At 48.2% G+C, this 17,778-nt stretch overlaps 1 protein-coding gene across 2 annotated transcripts; it reads right to left on the reverse strand.

Annotated features, from left to right (window-relative positions):
- Positions 1-5,944: 5,944 nt before the first annotated feature.
- FEZF1 (FEZ family zinc finger 1) lies at positions 5,945-9,030 on the reverse strand. Of its 2 annotated transcripts, XM_065884195.1 has the most exons (5): positions 8,533-9,030; positions 8,161-8,382; positions 7,826-7,960; positions 7,429-7,561; positions 6,653-6,990 (listed from the first exon to the last, which is right to left on the reverse strand). In XM_065884195.1, exons 1-5 carry the CDS (start codon positions 8,959-8,961, stop codon positions 6,653-6,655), a joined length of 1,257 nt encoding a protein of 418 aa, XP_065740267.1. In that variant the 5' UTR covers positions 8,962-9,030. The 2 variants fall into 2 exon arrangements, with proteins under 2 accessions (XP_065740266.1, XP_065740267.1); XM_065884194.1 differs by having other exon boundaries at positions 5,945-6,990; positions 8,161-9,030.
- Positions 9,031-17,778: the final 8,748 nt, after the last annotated feature.

The following is a 17,778-nucleotide window of genomic DNA, read 5'->3' on the forward strand; positions in this document are numbered from 1 at the left end:
AGATAAAAAACATATGGGTGTTAATTCCTATTGCATACCCTGCACCTAAGCTGGCGCCTTGCACTTTGAATGAATCAATGAAATAATGAATGAATATTGAGTTTTAGTTCTGGTTTTCTTGGGACTTGGAGTGACTATACAATGCTGAGGTAGTCTCCCTTTTATGTATTGCCTTTCGATTACCCTGTGCATATATATGTTTCTTCTCACTATCTGAAATATCCTAGCCAATATAAATTTTCAATTGTCCTTTACCCTCAACACTGCTTCTCAAGAGAGTAACAGGTTCACTGATTCTCTTCCTTTACATTCTTTGACATAAACTGACAATTATTTAATTGTTTTATTGTAGAATTATTTAATTCTACAAAAGGTTTAAAGCTCTATATTGTAATGGGATTAGTCCTGGAATCAGACTAAAAAGAACAGTATAAACAATGCAATTAATGCTTTATGGTGATAGGATTATGAATGTTTAGGGGGGAAATGTTTTCTGATATGATACAACTTACTGCAAAATATTTTTAAGTGAAAATTTAAATTTAATCCAAGTATTCAGAATGTATAATATAATCTTGTTTACCATCACCCAGCTTCAACAATGATTAATTCATGGCCAATTTTATTGACCTGTACTTACATCCCTTCCCTTCTCCTGTATTATTTTTAAGCAAATTCTAGGTATCTTATCACTTCACCCGTAAATAGTTGAATATATAGCTCTAAAAGAACTATTTTTTAACAAAATCACAATGCTTTTTTCATATCTTAAAAAGTAAACATAATTCCTTAATTTTATTAAACACCCAGTCAGTATTCAAATTTCCAGTAGTCTCGGATGTCATAAACAACTTTCATTTTCATAGTTTATTTTATTGACTTGGGATTGAAATAAGATTTACACGTAGCAATTGATTATTAATGGCAACTGTTTTTAGCAACTGTTAAAATAAGTAGCTGTGTTAAAAACATAGCAACTGTCTTTAAAATCTTTTTTAACTGGTAGGTTTTCTTGTTCTGCTGTCCTGGTCCCCTTCCTCCTCTCTTTCCCTCCCCCTGCCCACTCCCCCTCCACTCTCTTCTCTTTTTCTAGCTCTCCCTCTGCCACTCTCCCTTACTACTGTTTGTTGAAGAAACTGGGTTGTTTGTTCCACAGAGGTTTGTTCCAAACTTTGGTTTTAGTTGACATTTTAAAAAATGCAAATCTTATTCGGAAATTTGTGTAAACAACTTACAGGTGTAGAATGTTTCACCAACTCCAGATCTGGTTCACATTTAACTGAAAAATTACCTTCTTATGGTGAGCTATCAAAAGACATCACTATAGGGGCTTCCCTGGTGGCGCAGTGGTTGAGAGTCCACCTGCCGATGCAGGGGACGCGGGTTCGTGCCCCGGTCCAGGAAGATCCCACATGCCGTGGAACGGCTGGGCCCGTGAGCCATGGCCGCTGAGCCTGTGTGTCTGGAGCCTGTGCTCTGCAATGGGAGAGGCCACAACACTGAGAGGCCCGCGTACCACAAAAAGAAAAAAAAAAAAAAAAAAAAGACATCACTATATTTGTTACTATGATTCAAGGGCTCTGCATTTCTCACACGTAAAAAGTGTATATTATTGTTATCAAGAAGAAGAGAGTTAAATCAAACTGAAGATCTGTTCTTCATCTGAGTATAGATTTCTAGCTCCAGTTAGGAACTGGTACGTGATGCTTTCTCTCCCCACTCCCACACCTTTGTACCCATGAGCAACATTTGTTTGACAGCAAAATATTAGCCCTGGAGACTTGTACTGACAGAATTTTACTTCATCTTTATTTAGTAACTTGATCTCCATACGACCAATAGCAACATGATTTCATTTGACACCAATATCACCTCGAACTTGAACAGAAAATGTACACAGTTATTTGTGATAACTTTGTACCCATTCAAGTACATGATGGGTTTTGACTTTTCTTCAAAGTTCATTATGGGCAGCATGTCACAATACAAGCAGAAATAATATAATAGCAGAGGTAGATTTTCCTATCAGGGTCATTTAAACACCAAGCTTCCTCTTCTCTATTGCCTGGAGTGAGTAACCTATCCTGGTTTGAACTGCCAATTGCTTCAACACCAAGAGAGTACAAATGACCAGTGTGTAGATTAATACAGCTTTGTTTTTAGTTAGTCTGCCTGGAGCTGGAATGGACATATGCACTGACTTCTAGAAACGATGAAATTTATAGTAAGGTATCTGCTTACACTTATAAATATGATTTACTTTTTGGTTTTTAATTAACCTAATGGAAACATATAATTTCTTTTGTGAAATAATATGTGTTTTGGGCAAAAACATAGCAAAAAGGCAATGTTTTTCAGGGCCAGGCTGAACAACTTCATATTCTTACCCACTGAGATTTAGGTTTGTCTTTAATTTTTATGCTTTTAAAAATGTACTGTTTGGTAACAGAGTAAGTCATGATCATGATCCCTTAAAATCATAAACTTTATGTGTAATAAAGGTTCTACCCATTGAAAGTGTTTGTGAAGTGACCAAAAAAATTTCTGTAAGAAATAAACCCTAATTTTGAATTTGAGATCATTTGTATTTTATATCGTATATTTGGGAGTGAATATTTTGCAAAGACAAAACATCCCATTACAGTTATAATTTAGTCACTGCTTTGAGCTGTCACCAAATCTAACAAAATTATGATGTCTGGCATTGTTACCTGCCACTAACATAAGGGACATCTATCAAACAGTGTGCACAGTTCTGGCACTCATGATTCCATTGCGCCCTGTGGGTTCATTTCTTCCATATTTGGAAAGGAGCAAAGTTCTATGATAGGCTCACTAAGCTTCAGACTTCATGAACAAGTAACAGCTTTGATGAGGCCCCTAAAAATGCTTTCATTCACTGTTGAAAAATGGGCACTTCACTCCTAATCTTGCATGATAATAACTTGTTCTCAAACTAAATTTTTTTTAAAGTCAAACATATTATATCCTTTGGGAAGAGATTATTAGAAATCAGAATTTGGGATCTGGGTTAAAATAAAATCGGTAGGAATTAACTACTTAACGTTATTAATTCCATTCTATATTCTGATTTCCAAAACTGAACAAAACACAAGGCCCCAGGTCAGGAACTTTCTAAAACTGGTTCCTGCGGTCCAATAGGCCACCTTCCTCTGTACCAAAAGTTAACTTCAACAGACAGCTGGAGATAAAACATTTCCCTCTGCAGATGATCTGAACACTGGCCACTCTTCCTAAACATGAGAGAATTTGCTGGCTAACTTCAAGTAAAGAGAAGGTTTATGGGGGTGAGCCAATTTGCTATTCATACCATTGGGGTGCCTATTTCATGAATGAACATAAACATTTATATAAGCACACACAAATACAAACATACAGGTTAGAGAGTGAAGGGGCACCTTTTCACATTTGTTGGAGGTGGGAGAATTGTAAGGTCTTCCACTGACTATTAGCTAAGTATCCCTCTTCATCAATTTTTAACACCCCCCTCCCAGTCACCGCCACTCCAACTAATCTCGAAGCTCACCCTATCTTTAAGGAGATTCTCCTTGATGTTTAGTGAGCTCAACAGCTTTGTCATAAATCAAAGTTCATCGGTAATTCACCTCCTGACAAGTAGTCCTCCTGAGTGCTTATTTTAGAGGATTTCCTTTTGGCTTCTCCTACTTAATCACCACTACTTCAGACTACTCAAACCTGTGACCAGACAGACTACTGTTTCCGTTGCCTGCCTTCTCTGGAACTGTTGCCCCATCCCAAATCAGACCTGCGCAAAGTCTCTCCAGATTACAATAACAGATCCCCTATATGCTCCCACCTCCCCCAACAGACCAATTCTATCCTTCCATAGAAGACTTCTTTTTCAATATGTCAAAGCACACTGGCAGGGGCTAAAAGGTGGGAGTACCACATATAAGTACTTCCTAACTGTAAGTATTTTATGGCTTAGTAATTTTCCTCAACAATGTTCATTTTCTTTTCCACCAGTGAAATTGTTTCACCTTGAAAGTCTGGGAGAATTACATCCTGGGGTTCTGAGAATAAGTTCAAATACTGATTGAGAATAAATTCAAGAGACAAAAGCCATTTTCTGCCCTTTATAATTACCCCTGACCTCATTCTGTTTACTCAAAGAGAACAAACGCTTTCAAGGTCCGACTAAGTCACCTCGGAAAGGTGGCTACCCATAAGCTACCAGACATTTCCCCCAAGCTCCCTGGGGCACAGGCAGCTGTGAGGGAATGTGACAAGCACCTGGAAAAAGATTTTTCCACTTGGCTGTGATATTCAGGAGAAATGGCACTTCTGCCGGCCTCGAAGATTCAGAATGTACCCAACTATGGAATTTCAAAACGATCTCTTTCTGAAGTCAAATCTAACACGGATCTAGTCTCAGCAAAGGATAAGGTGGGGTATGGGGACGTCAGGAAAAGAGAAAGGTAGGGATTCGATCTACTGATTGCTGGATTGGGACTTAAAAAGTCCCAGGGCCCGAGGGCTTGCGTCCTGGGGCAAGAGCTGGGAAGTCTGGACCCGACGCCTGCACGTGGAATCAGGAATCCCCTGTTCTCGGGATCCCTCCCGTCCAGCTCCGTGCCCAGGATATTGGGGTCCCCCAGCCCGAGAGCGGCCGCAGTGGAACTTGGCTCGGATGTCCCGTGGGGCCCGCTCACCCGCTTGTCCGCGGTCGCCTCACCCAGGGTGTCTATCACCTCTCTGACTAGGGCCGCCGAGGAGGCCCAAGGGTCGTCGGCTCTCGGCGCCCGGAGCGGTCAATCCTTCCCCCACCTGGAAATGCGGGCTCTGGTTGCCAAGGAAATCGCCGCCTCGCCCCGGCGGTGCCCCCTACCCATCTCCCTTTCGTCCCGCCTGTCGCCTCCTGGCTCCGCATTTCCTTGAGCGCCCCCCAAGACGTACAAAAGTGAGGCAGGAGAGCAAATTTAAACTCGTTCCCTACGCCTCTCTTGCGACCGTCAAGGCGCTCGAAGAGCCGGCGAGGCCGCCCCGGGTGGGAGGGGATCCTGTGCCCACCGTGCGGATCCGCGGTGGATTCTCCGCAGCGGCCAGGCCCGGCGGGAGCTCGAGGCCGAGGGAGGGGCCGAGACGCACCCCCGAGGAAGGCGGGGCTGCGGGGACCCCTGCGGCCCACTCCCCCAAGCCTCTCTCCCTGGATGTGGCCCCGCTGCAGCAGGGTGGCTGGGCTGGGCTGGGAGCTTGTCTGGCAGCTTCTACTGAGCAGCTAATAGTATAACAACCCGGCTTTGATAAATCTGAACTAATTACCCCTCTTAATTAAAGTCTTTAGCAGTTGTTTCACTGTTTTGGCAAGAAAACAGGAGAGACTTGCAGTTAGAAAACACCAGAGCCCGAGCTCACAGCGGAGATGCTGATTAACACTTGAAGCATTTCAAGGACCTGGCACCCGCCACAGTTTGGTTTTCATCCATTTTTCCTCCTTGAATGGAAGTATATTCGTCTATAAACATATACACACACATAAAAACATGCAGGCTCCCTTTGCCAGCTATGTACCAGTCAGTATGTGCGTTCAGGATGCAAACAATAGACCCCTGTCCACATGATATCATTGTAACGCCTGTGTGGGGACGTATATTACACACAGCTCCTATAGATATGTTGTTCCCACTTAACTTTGCACTACAAATATATCAGATGGTCCAGGACAAAGACGTGCTTCTGTTAGAAAGCTCCACATCTTCTGTCTCTGAACTTACTGAATTTCATTACTTTACCAAAGTTGTAACTATTTGGAGAGACTATTATTTGCTCCTGGTGAATTTTTCAGATGAAACATTGGGTGGTACTAACCCAGGGTTGAACTTCTTAAAAAGGAAGAAAGAAGGCTGAGGGGGTCAGAATCAGGGATCCCTAGCTGAATAATATGAACAGAGCCCTGAAGGTTGTTGATTAAATAAGCATGTTCCAAGGATTTATTTCCAACAGTCAATGAATCAGTTTTCACGTGCAAGAATCAAAATTCAAATTCATCCATAATGAACCATCCTTATCTAATGTGTATGTGTTTGTATGTGTGTGTGCTGATGAATGTGGACTGTGCCTTTACAGGCACACACATCTATGCGTGTATATATAACATACACACAGAATTGGGTTTGCTTGTTTGGTTTTTTTTTAACCTCAGGGAAAGAGGAACTGGTAATAAACAGTCGGCAGGCATCTTGAGACCACAGAATCAACACAATGGAAGTATATACAATAATAAAATTAAAATGGTGCAGCATTCCCGGGTAGGATAATACAGATCTCAATAAATACAGCAGAAATTTGTGTTTAAAAAGCAAAACAAACACGATCTCTCCACCCGAGATGAAAATTCTTTGCAAATTAAAAAAAAAATCAGAAAACAAACCCCCAAATTTTCTCATAATTGTTAGTGCCTATATAGGATATAATACACAAAACCATTTAGCAGGTGCATGCAAGAGGCGAAAGGCCGGGGAATTCAGAGGCTTCTGGTTGGCGCTAATGTGTAAGGCCCAACATGCCCTGGGTTCTACAGGTGAGCCTGGGTAGAGAGGTCCAGCTCTATTCGGCTGCTGTCTCAGTAGTGGGGACCCCGGCTGGGGCTGGGAAGGGACTTCGGCCTTGATCACTGGTGGCCCGGGGGGAGCCCAGGCTGCAGGGGCCCAGGGGGCGGCAGCGGCGCGGGCAGCGGCTGCTGTAGAGAGGGGGACGGGTCCGCTCCCGGCTCCCCAGCAGAGGTGCAGGGCAGCCCCAGGCCGCTGTCATGCAGCTTGCGGACGTGCTTCTTGAGGTCAAAGTTCCTGCAGAAGCCCTTGCCGCACGTGGGGCAGGTGAAGGGCTTCTTGTCATTGTGGGTGTGCATGTGGAATGTGAGGTTGTAAATCTGGTGGAAAGCCTTGTTGCAGATATTGCACTTGAACTGCTTCTCCCCGCTGTGGGTCAGCTTGTGGTTTTTGTAATTCCCTGAAACAGACAAATGACAGGGACGTGGATCTGAAAAGAAAGCTTGGAACGGGAAGAGCAGACGATTGAAGGACAACGAGTCTAGAGAAGAGGGGCCACAGCGCGGAGGGCCGGTACAGTTCTATGCTGCCCGCCTGCACTTCGCTCCCCAATTTTATTTTTAAACATCAGCAGTGAGGTCGTTCCCTCCACGTTTTAATACAACAGTTATTAATCCAATTCTATAAAACGAGGACAAGCGGTTAAAAAGAAATGCCCCCTCTGTATCTGAGCCATGCCTTTCTCTAGTACTCATCACACTTGAGGGTAGGACGTTGGAATGGCAACACATGCGCTGGTAACTAGCTGCACTTAACAAATCGTTTTCTGAAATACCCCCCAAAGTTGAGGGCTTTTGGTAAGACTACTGCGAAAGACAACGCCTCCTGGGTTCGATACCTTTTTGATGAAATCCTTTGCCACAGAATTCACACACAAATGGTTTGTAGCCTGCGTGTATTCGGGTATGCGTGTTTAAAGTAGAACTTCTATTAAATGCTTTGCCACACTGGTTACATTTATGAGGTTTTTCCTAAGCGGAAAGGAGAAAAAGCAGAGACGTTAAGGTATTTTGCTGTTCAGTGGAGTCTGAAAAACTCACAAACACTGTAATGCTCTTCCTCATGCTTTTAAGCAAAACAAAGGCAAACAATACCTGGCATTTCTCTCTCTCACAGCCGGCACATTTTAAACAAACCTTACGCTAAAGAGTAAGAGTTGATCGGCCATTAAAAAAAAAAAAAAAAAAAAAACCGTTCGGAAATAAACCAGGTGAAATTGAGACAGCCGAACACACCTGGGTGTGGATGATCTTGTGCCTGCACAGGGTGCTGGCTTGCCGGAAGCCCTTTCCACAAACTTTGCAAACGAAGGGTCTGGCTCCCGTGTGCACCGGCATGTGACGGGTTAAGTTATAGTGCGCGTTAAAGACCTTAAACACAAGTACAACAGGTTAGCTCAACAAGCCCTTGGAGATCAAACCAGGCAGAGGGAGGGGAGGGAGGTGATAACGTTATAACAAGTGTATACAAATAATTACAAAATAAAGTTAAATGTGGAAAGAAAGAAGGGAGGGAGGAAGGGAGGAAGGAAGGAAGGAAGGCCACCCCCCACCCTTTACACAGTACTTGCCTTTCCACACACTTCGCAAGTGAAAACTTTGGGCTTGGTATGAGGAGAGCCGCGGCTGAAGTCAGAGGTTTTGAACGCTATTTTTTCCGACAGGAGCTGGGCGCTTTCTTTCATGTAATGCTGCAGCTGAGCCTGGGACAAGTCTTTGAAAGCTACTCCCGAGGGGTACTTCTCCACCGCCGGGACCACCAGTTTATTCCTTTCGGCTAAATACGTTTTTGGCTGCGGGTGCAAAGGGGAACTGAGGAAGTAGGAGGCCACCGGGTGGATGTTAACGCTGGCCGCCGGGTGGCACGGGCCGTCACCTCGATTCAGGTAGCACAGGGCTCCCATGGCGTGGAAGGAAGAATGGTTGACCACCCGCGGCCTTACCAGCTTGTACTGCTGCAGCGGGAGCGCGTCGCGGGCCAGGTCGCCCTTGAGAGTCAGCGCGCAGTTGAGCAGGTCGCTGCAGCTGAACGCGGGGGCCGCGGGCGCTTCTGCAGGTGCAGCCGGAGCCTCCAGACTCGCCTTCCGCGGCTCCGAGCCCGTCACTCCGACCTTAGGGCTCGTGTCGTACGCCACGGGCACGAAGGGGATCATGCAGGGGATCGACGAGTTAAGATGCAGAGAGTGCTTGGGGTCCCCCTTGGGCACGGCTCCCTGCAGGAAGTGGGGGACGGGCAGGGCTTTGGGCTCGGGGGTGCGTGCCATGATTCTTTCGATGGAGAAAGCCAAGGGTTTGGAGGTGTTCATCATGTTGCCCCGGGCCGGAGCGGTCGCTAACATTTTGGCAGTCGCGTTGTGGCAGCTACTGTCCATGTCTGAGTCTCCAGCGTCCCTCAGCCGGGGCCGGGCTGCGCCGTCGTTGCCTTGTTCCCTGCTTGTCACAGACCTGCGGAGAGGGGGACGGGCACCATCACCACCAGCAGCCTCCTCCTCCTCCCCAGCATCACCAGCCGAACCTGCCTGCCCAGCCCAGTGGACTCCTGCCAGCCCATCGCAGAGTTCTTGGCGCACCAATGACTCGGGGACAATCACTACTTATTTCTATCAATAGAAAGTGTTGTGTCAATAACGCAGCCAAGATCTCGCCAATCGTTAACTTCCAAGAGGAGAAGGTAAACTAGATAATTGCTCAATTCGCTTCCAACACTCAACAGGAAAACTTTTTTTTTTTCCTCTGCAGTCAGTGACTACTTTTCATTGGTGAGCGAGTTCCCCCGCCCAGAAGAGGCGGGGGCGCTCTCCGAGGTGCGGCGGACCGTCGCCTCCGCGCACACACTCGCCGGCGGACACTTCGCTACCCTCCGCGTCGGCCCCCCCCCGCCTTGCTTTTTCCTGTCTTTTTAACTCTCAATCTGCTTAACCGGGCTTTAGAGGCCAAGCAAATCTGAGATCAATTTTCTCCTTTAGCTCTAAATGACATCATCTAAAATCATTGTACAAGGGCTAAATAAGGAAACAGACTCGAATTCAGGGGCAAACACCAGGCTATATTTATCAAACGCCAGGCTCTAGAAAGCCGCGTCCAGAGAGCCTCCGGCAAGAGAAATCCGAGCCTTCCTGGCATGGTTCCGCCGGGCCCGAGGTGGGCCCGGGTCGGAGCCCCGCTGCCTCCTCCGCAGTCCTCTTTCTTCCTCTAGGGCCTGGGGCTGAGCGCTCCTGGAATCCCGAAGTCTCCGTGGCCTGAACCGAGTCTGGACCATTTGGAAGACGCCAGCAGGTAACTGGCCTCCCCGCAAAGCCCCTGAGAATTAAAGGCCTTGGGAGGCTTGCTTTATGTTTGTGGTTTTGTAAGCGCGATGCCGTGACCTAAGCTTGGGAAAGACACGCTCCATCCACAAAGTTGAGGAGGAATTGCAAGGAATAAGCGGGTGTCACACCAAAAGAAACCTCGGCTAGGACTAGACACCCTCCCCCAACACCCACCAAACACACACGCGCGCTTTTTGGCGTTTCCATTGAGAGCCCGGAAAGAGAGTCTTTCTTTCAGTACTTGCGCTCAGCTAGAGCTCTCTCGGAGCATTTAAAATCCTGAATGTTGGGCAGAGAAGGGAAGCAACCTATTGATTCCCTCCCCCAACCTCCCGACTGCTGGTGTCCGCGCGCCTCCTCAAAGCAGCGCGGGCGGCAGCCAGGGTGTGTGGGCGCTCGGGGGCGACGAGCACCGCGAGCTGGCTGCATGCCTGTCGCGGCCTCAGCCGCGCTTTCGCCTCCCAGAGAGCGCGCGGAGACTAGGACCCGCAACCCCCCACCCCATCAAGGCGCCCTCCGGGTCCGGTGCCTGGGCCAAAACTCCCGGGGAGGAGCTGTAGAGAGTAAGGAATGTTCCCGGAAGGCTCCGGTGGCAGCGACTCCGGCAGCGCGGGTTCTCATAGCTTAGGCGGGCGCCGCCCGGAGCGCGCCGGGAGCAGCAGCGCGCACCGTCCTCGTCGCTCCCCTTGGCAAGCCTGCAATCGCGCGGAGCTTAGCCCTGGGGCCAGGTGTGCTAGTGCCGGGCGTGCCCTAGCCGCTACACCGGGAGGACGCAGTAGCCGGGAGACCGCGCCAGGAGGCAGAGGAAGAGCACAGAGATGCCAGCTCCGGGCCTTGCGGCCTGCCCGCCCCTGTGAGTGGCCGCCCGCAGCAGCCCAGGGTGCCATCTACCTGGTGAGTTACCCCGAGTGGGTGCTTGTAGAACGGGTGGTGACGGGCGCCAGACATCGGGCCAAGCGGGTGTGGGCGTCCTCTTCCAGCAGGAGCGGTGGAAACGGTCGGCAGTGGGAGGCTGGATGCAAGCGGACTAGAAACCCTGGGATTGTTGAGCCGCTGACCAAATTACACACCAAGTGCAAAGCCTGGACCCCAAACGGAGGAAATCGACCTCAAAACAGTCCCTCTTCCTTAACCCATTGCCCAACACAGGCCAGGGACCACTCTCTCTGGCTTTGCTTGGGGGGTCTGCCCCGCCCCCGCCCGGCGGGCCAAGAGGAGTGGAAACCGAGAGAGTCTGGGCTGGGAGCGCGCCCGATGCCCAACCGCGAAGCAGAGCAGCTGGATGGGTGGCGAGGAAACCCAATTGCTGGGGAAATGGGGGAGGAGACGCGAGTCCGCCTGGAAGTTGAAGGCAGCCAAAGGGCCAGGTGGGGGAAAGGTCCGGTTGCGACCGGCCTTAGCAACCAAGCCTGCAAGTGCCTGGTTTCAGGTCTCGAGGTGGCGTCGGGCTTGGAGGACAGATGCAGCGGTAGAGAAGTGCAGAACGAGGCGAGCGCAGAGCGCGGGGACCGGGTCCAGGAAGAGGTGCCACACCCCCAGCGGCACTTTGGGGCGGTTTGAGGCCCAGGCGCAGTCGCCCAGGGTGCTCCCAGGCTGGAAATTTTCTTTCCGTTTGCTGCTGAGGCCGCAGAACCTGTCTCCTCTTCTCCCCTGCTCAGACAAAGAGCGCCGGACAGCTTTGCTAGGGGAAAGTGGGGGCGGGTCCCGCCACAGATGGGTCGCGATTAAGACTTTAATTGCTGCTTTTTGGGGGGCGGATCAGGTTTCCTTTCCTACCTGCCGCTTCCCAGCATCGAAGAATCCCCCTCCAGCTGCCCTCCTCCGAGGCAGGGCCAGATTTAAAGGAAAAAGCAAAGAAGCAAGAAACTGCCCGACTCTGGAAAGCTTTGCAGCGCCCAGCAGACATATACAACTCACCCGCTTCCGGAGCGTTACCTGCCTTATTGACTGAATGCCACCAGTTTGTTTTATGTTCGTCGCGTGTCCCTCCCTCCTCTTACCCTCCCCCACTTCCTCCTCCTTAACGGCAAAAGAGCCTTGGTTTGACCTCGGTAAATTTCTCCTTCGTTGGACAGTGAACTAAAAAGGAAAATTATTGGCTAAGGGGTATATACGTGTTTTGTATGGCTAATACTTCAGTAGTTTGCTTTCCACTGGTCTTTTTGGGATTTGCCTTTTTGACAAGTGTTGTTTGAAAGTATAGTGTCATTTGAGTAACACAAATAGCGCAAAGTAGCAATTATACCCTTCCTTTACTAGTGCCGAGCTTCCTAATCCTAAAGACCGAGGAGGTTCTTTATAAATGCAGGTCTTGTTATTCCAACATTTGTTGATGAGTGTTTTCCATTTAAAGCCTAACCTATATATATATATATAAAAAAAAACCTAACCTATATGTTAATTTTAAAAAATCTCTATTAAGTAAGGATTGTCTTAAACAAAATGCACAATGTATTCAGCAAAGTCTTCCATTTTATTAACAAATCTAGCCAGTACTTTGGGTTTTTTCCAAATACATTTGAAAAATAACAACAACAAAAATACCACCAATGAAAGCAGAGCTTATCTGACAAATTTAGAAGCTTCTAAATCAGTTCAACACTTTAAAATTATTTATTAAAAGAATGCAAAGAAGACTTGTTTGTTTTGTTAATGGCAAAATAGAAACTCGGTTATCGTTTCTTTGGATTTTCTTGGAGAATCCTATAATCCCCCCTTTTTCTCATCAGAGCTGATGATTAAGTTCCCTCCCCTTCCCAGCCTTGGAAAGCCAGTATTCATTTGCTCTACTACTTTAAATCCTTGGGGAAGGTGAGTTTTAATGTTTGGTTTATCCTGCATGAGATGTCCTAAGGGAAGCAGAAAAACCTTTGGTACAAAGAGACTAGGTAACAAGCTCCGAGTTAAGACTTTCTGAGAAAATAAGAAAGAAGTTCTACTCCGCTAAAGTAATTCAAAGTTCTCTTTTTCCTGGGGAATCTGATTTTGATCTCAATGCTTCCTAAACTATGTTCTTGATATTTTTCAAGAACTTGCATAATTTTCACATGCTTTTGATTTACATCCCTGTCATAAGGAAATGAAGTTTCTGGTCATGATTATTGCAATAAAATATAACAGAACCATCAATTGCCAAATAATCCACAATTTTTAATCTCTTCTCTTTAATGTCATCAAATACTGTTGACTATTTTAAAAATAAAAAATGGACTGGGAATTATTCAGCCTTCTGCCATGTGCACTAATTCATCCCTGGTCACGCTTTTAAGGTTTTCAGGCCTTTCCAACAACATCTACCACCCCGGCCTCTTTTTCAAAAGCAACAAACCAGCTTTCTTTTTGCTTCTTATTAACTACTGCAAGCTAAAAAAAAAGGAGAGAAGATTATTATTATGATGACCCCCCTTTCCCAGGCATTCAGATTCATCCACACTTTTTCCTATTTAATAAATAGCACCAAGGGCAGCATACCTTCCTTCTAGAGGAGGAAAAACATTCCTAAATTCTTCTACAGTTTTGCTCAGTCTTTATCTCGGACTGGTCTTTTGTTATTTCTTGTGTGTGATGGAGGCGGGTGATGGACTAGGACACAAATAGGAAGGGTCTGCAAGGTTCAAGGAAAGACTCTTGTTGAGTTCCTCTGATTAATTACTGAATACACAGTGAGAACTAACTTTCCAGTACATTAACAAATACATGGGCCACAAGTTCATATTTAAGGCTACTGCTTTTGCTTTTAGTTAGTTTGGTAGCAAATAAAGAATTCTTGCTAATTTCCTATAGCACGTGAAAGGCAGTAAGTATCACAGGTTAGGAGTATAGGAGGCATCAGTTAACTCGCAGAGCCCTCTGTTCTCTGGGGGTCGGAGAGGTGGGAGTATGGCTTGTTGTTTATCTCTAGGTCTTTGTTGTTCGTATTTCTTTCATACTAGGATTTCCCTTAAACCTAGTGAAATTATTCTCCTCAAAACAGCATTTGCCTATTAAGTCAGTTTGTGAAAGTAAATGAAGAGCCCCAAAGGTGAGAGCTGGTAATGAGCTGGCAGGCATTACAGACTCCGATCACCTGCCCTGGGTTTGTTGCTGCCCCTCCACTAATGCTGGGCTTTTTCTCATCCGTTCCCACAGGCCTGTGAGGTGTTTTCCCTCCAGACTGCCAGGCTCCGACTCAGGGCTGGACTTGATGGAAAAAGAAGTCTATAAACAAGCAACCCAATTTCTCCAACATATTCGAGGAGCTGCCCCGAAGTCAAGCAACAAAACCCAGCAAAGTTTTACTTGCAATTTACAACGGTGTTATTGAAACCCGGGAAGTGGCCAATTAGAAGAGGATGCCCCAAGTATGCTCTCTTGCCCTACACTGATAGCTCGTTCTGCAATTGGCCGATTAGCATTTTGCCGCAGTCCCCAGACAGTTTTTTCAAAGTCATTTTGTGGTCAAAATAAAAACTATATTTAACACAGCGCTGCTCTTTCCTTGATACCACCCACGAGATTTAGAGCGGTTTTCATGTTGTTTTCAAACTTTCTTATCTCTCACACGAAATAAAAGTCGACAGTGGCCATTCAAATAACACAGAGCAAAGAATGAGCTTAGAGAAATGGAGAAGCAATCGAGGTAAATCAAAATCTTTGGGCGAGAAATCTCTGACAGCCGTTTATAAATTCAGTTTCCTCCCGGACCCCGGCCGTCGCAGCGCCCCGCGCCGACCCTCTGCCTCGGCCGCCTGGGCCTCCATCACAGCTGCGGCCTCGGCGCCCCCCGCCGTGGCCTCCGAGGGAGACTGCGTCCGGCTGTCGGCGTGGGAGCTGGGGCGCCCTCCTCACTCCCGAAGCGCTGGCCCGCGCTGAGCGAGGTGATAGAAGCCCGAAGTGAAAGAGAAAAGCGGACCCACTCTCCCCGGCCCGGCCGGGCTCTCTACTCATTGGCCCTTGCTCCCGAGTCCCAAACAGTAAAACTGACGTTGGCAAGGCCTAGGGCGACCTGGCTCCGTGCTGTGGCCTTGGAGGGGCCCGGGGGCGATGGCGCCTGGCGCCTGGAGGGGACTGGGACCTGGAGCGCCACTCGCCTAGCCCGACCTTCCCTTCCAGCCCGCCGCGCGGTGCGGTGCGCGTCCAGCTGGGCTCCGGGCCCCGGCGGGGCCTCCGGGGTGCCGGGTCCGCCAGCATCGCGCGGTCGCCGACCCGGTCCCTCTGACCTCGGTCCTCGGGGACCGCCACCGACCCCGCGGGCTCCGCGGCCCCTTCGGGGCTCGATCGCGCTCCTCCCCTCCCCGCACACCCCCGCGGATCCTGCCGCGGCTCCCTCTCCGTCCTCCCCTAGGCTGAGAGAATGGGGGGAGTCTCCAAAACCTCCAAAGAGTTTCGGGATGGGGGAGGGGCTGCCGGATCGGGTTTAAAGACCCAGTAACAGATGGCAGAGAACTTCTGTTTGAAAAGTTTTTGAACAGAACATTCGCTAATAGACTTGCTTTGACGACTCCAAGTGTAACTGAAGGGTGATTTAATCTAGATGTCAGGTGAAAGAAAACAGGCCTGACGCTGTGGCACGCCCAAGAAGGAACTAGAGCATCTTTTTTACTAGTTTTGCGTGTCATTTTGAGTTTCCCAGAAAACATTTTCTTAAGCCAATTTTAAATGGGGGCGAAGGGGGGGCACCACTGTGTTCTCCCCAAACCTGTCATATCCATTCCCGTACCGTATTTTCGTGCCCACTCCTCACCCCCCAACCCCGCGAATCCTCCTTTCAGAGCCGTTTCGCTTGTCCTTACAATTAGTTGGAGTCTTCTGAAAGTCCTGGGGATGAGAGAGAGTTTTCTAACTAGATTCTCCTGTTTTAAGACATTTTCCTTCTACCTTCGCCTCTCGGCCCATCCTCCAATTTGTCCTTTTATTCGGGTTCCTGAGCTCTCCCTGTCAATCCCTTTTTTTCCCCCTTCAAAGGAGGAGATGGGACGGCTGTCCCCAGAGCACAATGCCCCCGCGGCCACCTCCAGCAGGCCTCCCCAGTCCCGAAAGGGAGGAATCGCTCAGCCACTGGCCGGCCCCTTTTTCTCAGGGGGGCTGGACGCTCTTCTGCGATTCCCCCCGCCTCCCTCCCTAAGGCCTCTCTCGGACCAGATCCTACAGGCGTTGACCCTGTTTCAAGAGTTGAGCTGTAACATCCACGCCGAGGAGATCCCAAGATGAGGCTTGATCCGTCGTTAAGGAATCTGACTTTTACAATGTTAGGTTAAATCATTGCCTTCTTTGTTTTGGGAAGTCATTTTTCTTTTTCTCTTCCCACCGTCTCCTCTTTAAGTTCAGTTGATTCTTTGAATTTCACCAGCAGTGGGTCTGCTGCCCTCAGAGTTTCCCATCAGTCTCACAGAGGAAGAGGGTGCTGGAAACACCGTGAAGCTAAGCGGCCCGAGTCCGTGTGAACGCCGACTACAGGGGAACGGCGTCCGGCGGCCCGCGGTGACCTCGAGGGCCGGCCGCCTGATGTCACGAACGCTGCCCCGCCGCGGCTCCCAGGGCCCGGGTTGGCGGCTCTGTTTCCCTGCCGACCCGCGGGGTGGAGGGTGGGAAGGAAAGCTGGGTCCGGGAAAAAAGCGCGAGGAAGAAACGAGGCTGTGAATCATTCAAACACTGAATGGGGTCGGTTCCAGTTGCAAGTGGAGGTGGGGGGACCCTCCTCGATCTAACCCTGTGATTCACAGCTTTTCAGAAATTTACATAATACCAGGGCGTGGATGTAAACCTAAAGGACAAAAATATGAATTCGACAGCACATGTTCCATTATTCGCACCATGGGCCTGGATATGTTCCCGGCGTTGGCATAGTAGCTGATTCCCCGAGCTTTGTACTCATGCCGGAGAGTAACTGAACTTTCACAACAGCGTTGAAAGGAGAGGCAGAGAGGGAGGAAAAAAAGGGAGAGAGAGAGAAAATGGCTTTAGTGACTCTGATTTAGATTTCTTACTGACGGCAAAAGAGTTTTAAAAATTGAGAGCATATGCTGTGTTCAAAAGGCAGTGGGCATGATGGTAATTGGGGTCCCTCACTTTCCAAAGGATCTGTTCCCCTTTGATTTGGCTAACATGGACCTTTTATTTGAAAAGCAAATTCATTACCCTTTAATATTAATAGGACATTCCAATTCATTATTTCCCTAGATAAGTGAAGGCCACAACATCTACTGAGAGGCCCCGCTGTCAACTGGGCTCCAGCTGGCCAGCTCCAATGTAAGATCAAAAAGTAAGACATGGCAGCTACAAAATACACGTGATTTGCTGTCTTGCCTTTTGGACTAGTATTTTTGTTTTGTTTTGTTCCTTCTGCATTTGAACTCAGATACCACTAATAAATTCAAATTCTGGAGCCCTGCTGGAGGCATTTTCTTAATGATTCCCTGTGGAACACCGGGCATGGGGAAATCCAAGGGCAAGGTTTGTGGGATCCCAGCGTCCCCTTATTTTAGCGGGAAGGTTGCAGCAGTGCAGGTGCCCTTGGCCTCGTGCTGTGCCTCGGCCAAGTGCATCTGGCATCCAGTCCACCCGCGGGTGAGCAGTGGAGCCCTCCCCTCTTGCTTAGTGGCGGACGTGGTGGTCACTGGAAATCGGAAAGAGGAAAGGCCTTTCTTCTCCCATCTCTGCCTTTCTACATCTTACTGCTATTCCAGCCTCCCTCTTCTCTCCAAAACCTATGTGCAAAATTGGCCATATTCTCTCTCATTCAGTCCAACCCATCAGTAGTTTGCAGTTATTTTAAATTAATTTCTAGAGCTTTTAGTTAAACCTGTATGGGCAGGAACTTAAGAGGAGAAATCATCTACTTTTTCAAGTATGCAGTGAATTCTGCCTTCACTAACTCCCCCCCCCCCGCAATTGCTGCCCCAT

The sequence above is a fragment of the Phocoena phocoena genome, chromosome 9 (assembly GCF_963924675.1).
Source record: "Phocoena phocoena chromosome 9, mPhoPho1.1, whole genome shotgun sequence".
In the NCBI taxonomy this organism is placed as follows: Eukaryota; Metazoa; Chordata; class Mammalia; order Artiodactyla; family Phocoenidae; genus Phocoena; species Phocoena phocoena.